At 39.6% G+C, this 6,000-nt stretch overlaps 1 protein-coding gene across 6 annotated transcripts in view; it reads right to left on the reverse strand.

Moving 5' to 3' along the window:
* LOC106786729 (ubiquitin carboxyl-terminal hydrolase 48-like) overlaps positions 1-6,000 on the reverse strand; it is a 55,196-nt gene that overhangs the window by 21,470 nt on the left and 27,726 nt on the right. For all 6 annotated transcript variants that reach the window (XM_014748441.1, XM_014748439.1, XM_014748442.1 and 3 more), the window contains exons 14-16: positions 5,258-5,388; positions 4,535-4,654; positions 1,121-1,246 (exon numbers count right to left, since the gene is read on the reverse strand). In XM_014748441.1, coding sequence (XP_014603927.1) covers positions 1,121-1,246; positions 4,535-4,654; positions 5,258-5,388 — 377 coding nt within the window. The remainder of the gene's footprint in view (positions 1-1,120; positions 1,247-4,534; positions 4,655-5,257; positions 5,389-6,000) is intronic.

Below are 6,000 nucleotides of genomic sequence, written 5' to 3' on the forward strand. Positions count from 1 at the left end.
TCGTTCGAACATCGCGGGAGTGCGCTCGGTCGCACTTTTTAATCGGCAAAAAGCCCAGGAACGCCGAACCAAACCAAACCAAACCAAACCCCAAACCCAAACCCCCAGCCCAACGTACGATGATGTCCGGTGAATTTTTGGCGAGAAGATATCTCTACGCGTTCCAAAGAAAAACAAAAAGGATAAAAAGAAAAAAAAAAAAAGAACAAACATAAACCCACTCGCTGCTGCGCCAAAGATACGTCTCGCGATCGGAATCGGAATCGAAATCGGAATCAGTATTATCGATCGATCGGGATGATTATCGATATACTTTTATTCCGGCCTTTTGTGTTTTTTGTCAGTTTTAGTTATAGTATATCTCTCGCCAAGAATGTGATGATTTTAACAAACTTTTTCTATACATTTTAAAATTTATCCTAATATATACGAGGATTGGATTGAACATTGTTGCAATCTTAATACCTTAAAGATACTTTTATTACCCTTGTTTTTTCTTCTTCTTTTAATACAAATGAATTTAAACAGAGAAAAATGAAGTTATTGCTATGACAGACTCTATCCTACCAAAGTACTAGTCAAATCGACTGACGTTTGTCCGGATATGAATTATTAAAAATTTCAATATCAGACAACAGTTCTTGAAAATGGAAGATCACGAAATCGCGATTCGGAGAGTAAAACCGAGTCCTCTTATTCGTAGAAAGTAGGTACAATTAAGCAAATCTATCCGAGACAAACGAACTCTTTCGTTGGCTTCAATGGGAAATCTTAACGATTCCGATTTCTCGAGTGGTAAGTCCAATTAACGCTTCTAATCTCAAGGAAAGCGTTTCGAGTTAATCCCAAAACGAGAACGTCGTTCTTCCCGTTATCTTGGGCCATTGCCGACGTTACTTATCCATTGTCTTGGGCTTAAGGGAAACGGTCGCTAGATCTTAAATCTAAATTGCATCTCTTTGTCACTGTCCTTTTCTTAGAACAAAACAAACGTCGTATCGTCGTACACCGTACCCCAAGACTTCATTCGAGGCATTACGCTAGGATTCTCACATTTTCTTTCTAATTTAGAACACAATCTCATTGATTTATAAAACAAGAAAAAAAAAAATAAGCTCACCTTTAAAGTTAAAAGTGCACCAGGAAATATCCCAAGGGCCGCTAAACTTTGACTGTGATCGGTAAGCTCGTGTTCGCCCAACATCAGATGTTGATCGTACGGTCCGGCACCGCAAATTTGCATCGTCTGAAAAAACAAAATATAAAACAAGAACGAGATGAATAACTCTTCCTTCATTTTTATTACCAAACTGTATATCCGGAATATACTGTTCGAAAATAAAACCAGCGATAATATTGAGCTCGATAACAAAGACGAAAAAAAAGGAGAAGAAGAGGATAATAAAGAAGATAAAAATGGTGGGAGAAAACTTTTTGGATTGTAAAGAATATTAGAAGAGGAACGTATGCAAAAGGTGAGAGAAAAAAAGGGAAAGAGAAAGAGAGAGAAAGCATACACGTCTCTAGGTAATTGCTTAATTTGTGAAAGCAACGTTGGTGCTTCGAAAACAGCAACAGCAGAAGTGTTTGGTTCGCGATGATACCCCCATTGACCGACCATACTTTTCCCTCTTTCCTTGTTTCTCTCATCTTGGATGATCCATTAGTTGGTTGGTTGGTTGGCTGACTGGTTGGTTGGTTGGTTGGTTGGTCCGATGACGGTGTCGGTGTAAACGCGCAGGTTGCTTCAGTTTTACGAGCGAACGAGTAACCGAGACCTCTTCCACCACGTTGAGAAAAGAAGAAAGAAAGAGATAGAAAGAGAGAAAAGAAGAATACATTACGCGAAAGAAGATGTGCACACAGAAAGGAGACGTATAAACCCCTGGTTATACCGTTTCCAACGTAAACTGACTTAAACTGTCTGCGGAATAACTCACCTCCTCTTTCTCTTCCATTTTCTACTTCGTCCTCCTCCTCCTCGAGAGAGAAAGAGAGAGAGAAACAGAAGGATTCTTTTTTTTATTCCCTAAATTTGTTTAAAATAATAACGAATTATTTTTGTCTAATTTATTATCTCGTATCGTGATTTAAAAAATTGATAATAATATATATTCCTCCGCGTTACCAATCGAGCCGACGATTGTGTTTCAAATAAATTCTTAAACAAAACAACGATAATAAAATATTCGTTTATTGGATAATCGTTCGAAGAAAAAAGGGAAGAAGAATATGATTTATTTACCAATCCCAAGAACTGATTTTTTTTCTTCTTTATTGTTAAAGAACACAAAAGAAAAAAAGAAAGAAAAAGAAGTCAATATTCCTGTAAGAGTCATGAAACCTCGAAGGCTCTTTCGTTGAAGTCTCCTCTTTCTACTCGGAGCACGAAAACCATCCGACAAAAGCGATAAATAGAGGTAGGTTTAACAGGATCGAGAAGGCAAAGTAGGTGTGGCTGGAAAATTGCTGGTGGGTTAAAGCCGTTGGTTAACTAAAGTTCGATCCTTTCATTCTCTTCTTTTTCTTCCAACAACAACAACAACACAACAATAACAACAACATCAGCGCAGCAACTTCGGATGTGTGATCGAGACTGACTGCAGTTATTCAAGAATTCCAATCGATACGAATCTCATTGACATGCAACTATACCTCAAATTATGTTAGTTAGACAACACAACCAACAAGAAAATATTTTCGTACAATACGAAACTCTGTTCAATACAATGATGGCAAATTAAAATGAGGTACGCGTCTTACGGTGAACACTTAAAGACAATAGTTAAGCGTGTAGCATTATCATTTTTATCTTAAAGAACGAATCGGTTTCCACAATTAAACGCGTTCTTACGTAATTCCACAAATTTCCCGGCGACGACATTAAACCTTATATTCCCCTTTCGAATCATTAGAATCTACCAACAGTAACACAGCGGGAACACAGTGGGCTGTAATTACACGGTACTGTTGCTTCGAAAGAAATCTCCTACCGTTTCTCTCTCTCTCTCTCTCTCTCTCTCTCTCTCTTTCCATTTGAAAGACAACAATGACAACCGACCATTGACGTTCTTTCGAAGAAATGCCGAAGAAATGGCGAAGAAACACAATACGATATTCTTCTAAGATTATTTTTCTTTTCATTTTTATATATTTTTTTTTCATTTTTTTTCTGTCCCCCTCCCCTCGTTTCAAGACACGATAGTTCTCGGGTGAAAGAACGATCGAGAAAAAGAATCGAACGGGTGACTTGGAATGTGATAGAGAAGGTAATATCGAGTTTACGACGATTACGTAAACGCCAACGCCATTGCGAGTTGCCCATCATGTTTCTCTGTCTTTTTCTATGTTTCTGATTATTCTCTCTCTCTTTTTCTCTCTTTCTCTCCCTCTCTCTGTTTCGCGGGCGCAAGCTACCACCGCTTGTCCGCACTCGACCATGAAATTCAAACATTTTTATCGAGCTTCGCACCTTTTTGCCAACGTGTAAAAAGCGAAGAACGCGCGCTCGCTCGACATATTTCTCTTCTCCAGGATGACGACGACGATGACGACGAAGACGACGACGAAGACAACGAAGACGACGAGAAGATGCTGTTGCTAGTGTTGATCCGGCACCCTTGGATCCTCATCTCATCTCCCTCTCCTTCTCTCTCTCTTTCGATGTTTTCCAATAACGGTCTAACGCGTGAAGAGTTCTTCTTTTCATCACACCAAAGTGTGTACCCCGTAAAATCGAATGAAATCGAAGAAAGAAAGAAATGAATGAATGAACGAACGAACGAATGAATGAACGAATGAATGAATGAATGAACGAATGAAAGAAGATGAAGCTTCGTGTATTCCCATTGACGAAATGCGATGAGAAGAGTTTATCAGAAGATATTAGAAAAGATCAACTATCTTGGCTCAAAGGAAGATCCTACGAAGGGACTACGAAAAAGATATAGAAGAAGAAGAAACAACGGTAACAGGAAAAAGAAGAAGATAAGAAATGAGGGAAGAAAGGAGGAATGAAAAAAAAAAAAGAAAAGAAAAGAAAAAAAGAAAATAAGAAAGAGAGTGAGATAAAGAGAAAGAGAAAGAGAAAGAGAAAGACCTAGAATGGAAGTCTGAGTGGAGCGAAGTGGAGTGAAGTGGAGTGGATAAGTCGGAGGCCTGTTATTAGCGCGAGGTTTATGCTCTTTCGGCTTTTTGCCGGTTGCCCAAGCCAAGAAAGGGAGATGGTCCCAGCCCTCGCAATATAAATACGCTTAATAGTTTAAGCACACTGCCAGGGCCCAGGCATATGCTAACCAGCCATAACTACGCTTTACTACTTTCGTCCGGCGATGCGCCAGCCAGTCCAAGGAAGACGACCAACCAACCAACGGGGTATGGGGGATGCTCGGGTAGAATCAGAAAAGGAAACTGGAAAAGGAAGAATTAACAAACGAGCTACCTTAGATTTTTACTGACCACAGTTTCACCTTTAGCCAGGGGTAGCTGACTGACTGAATCTGCCAGTGTGTCTGTCGAATCAAAATATCCTTACCATAACTTTCAGTTCCTTCAACGTTATCTCCGACGAAACTTTCAATTCGTGGGATCCTTTGACTTTTCTTCTTGTCCTAGAAGGTCTCGAACTGTTCATCTTTGGTCTTTTAGCGGCGACCTATAGCAAATAAGTGTTCAAACACGTCATATTAATTTTTAATAAATTCTTACATTATAGAATCGAAAATACTTTTTATACGAAGATATGAGAATCTTTTAACAAAAAAAAACGAAGGAAATGGAAGGAATAAGGTGCTATATTTTTAAGACAATCAAACGTAATAACGATTATTATCGTTATTAATATTATTATTATTATTACTATAAGAGAAACGAGATTCTGAAAGAATCGTCTTATCGGGCAACATCAAACCAAAGGTGCGACCGGTTTCTGAAGAAGACTCTCCCTCTCTCTCTTTCTCTCTGGTGACTCGGCACGTAGAGCCATTAACAAAATTCCTCGTCGTCCATCTTCGAGAACTACGAATAAGAGATCTTGAATCGAAAAAGAGTGAGAGAGAGAGAAAGAGTGAGAGAGAGAGAGAGAGAGAGAGAGAGAAAGAGAGAGAGAGAGAGAGAGAGAGAGAGAGAGAGAAATAAAGGATACCCGAATTAAGCGCCAACGAAAAGGACAATCGACGTTTTTTTCGATCTAATACAAGACACGGCGTCTCCTCTACGTGAAATAATAAAAAAAAAGAAAATCTTTAGAGTAAATTACCTCCGTTATAATCTCCGCCTTGGAATCGTCGCTGTCATCGACACATTTAATATAAATAACAGCCTTATCGTATTTGAGACTCTCGAGTCTTTCTTGTTCCACCCTCGCTAGCATGCAAGATGCACAGGAATCTAAAACAAAGAAAATTGAGTTGTACAAATGTGTTAGTTTCACTTACGATCAGATATTTCCTGACAACTTTTCCAAAGGTTAGATCTAATTTGTAATATGTTAACCTCGGGAACACCCTTTGCTCTCTGACGTTGCTAGTAGTAGAGGCATTACTGCTTAGATTCGATCGACGACCCTTTGGGAATGAAAAAGAGAGTGAGAGAGAGAAAGAGAGAGAAGAGAAGAGAAGAGAAGAGAAGAGAAAGTTATAAAGTCGAAGAGGAACGGTAACTCGTGCGACCACGTGTACAAGTGTGGGTGGAAAGCGCTGATGGCGAGATGGTAGCTCTTATCCCATGTATAATAGATTGCTTGCGGCGGCCGAGATTAATACAGTAATTAATAATATACGGTGACCAGGGCACCATAAGAAGCAGCCATTGTTGCTCGCCGGACAGCGCAAAAAGCACTGGGCTTGGAGGCCGTCGCCTCTCAGGAGCGTTACGTCATGTTCAGACAGTTTTCCAAGGGTTGTTGGAGAAAGAGAAGTAGGGGGTGAAGAAAGGAAGGAAGGAAGGAAGGAAGGAAGGAAGGAAGGAAGGAAGGAAGGAAGGAAGGAAGGAAGGAAGGAA

The sequence above is a fragment of the Polistes canadensis genome, unplaced genomic scaffold (genome assembly GCF_001313835.1).
Source record: "Polistes canadensis isolate GaletaPanama2010 unplaced genomic scaffold, ASM131383v1 scaffold_80, whole genome shotgun sequence".
Classification (NCBI taxonomy): Eukaryota; Metazoa; Arthropoda; class Insecta; order Hymenoptera; family Vespidae; genus Polistes; species Polistes canadensis.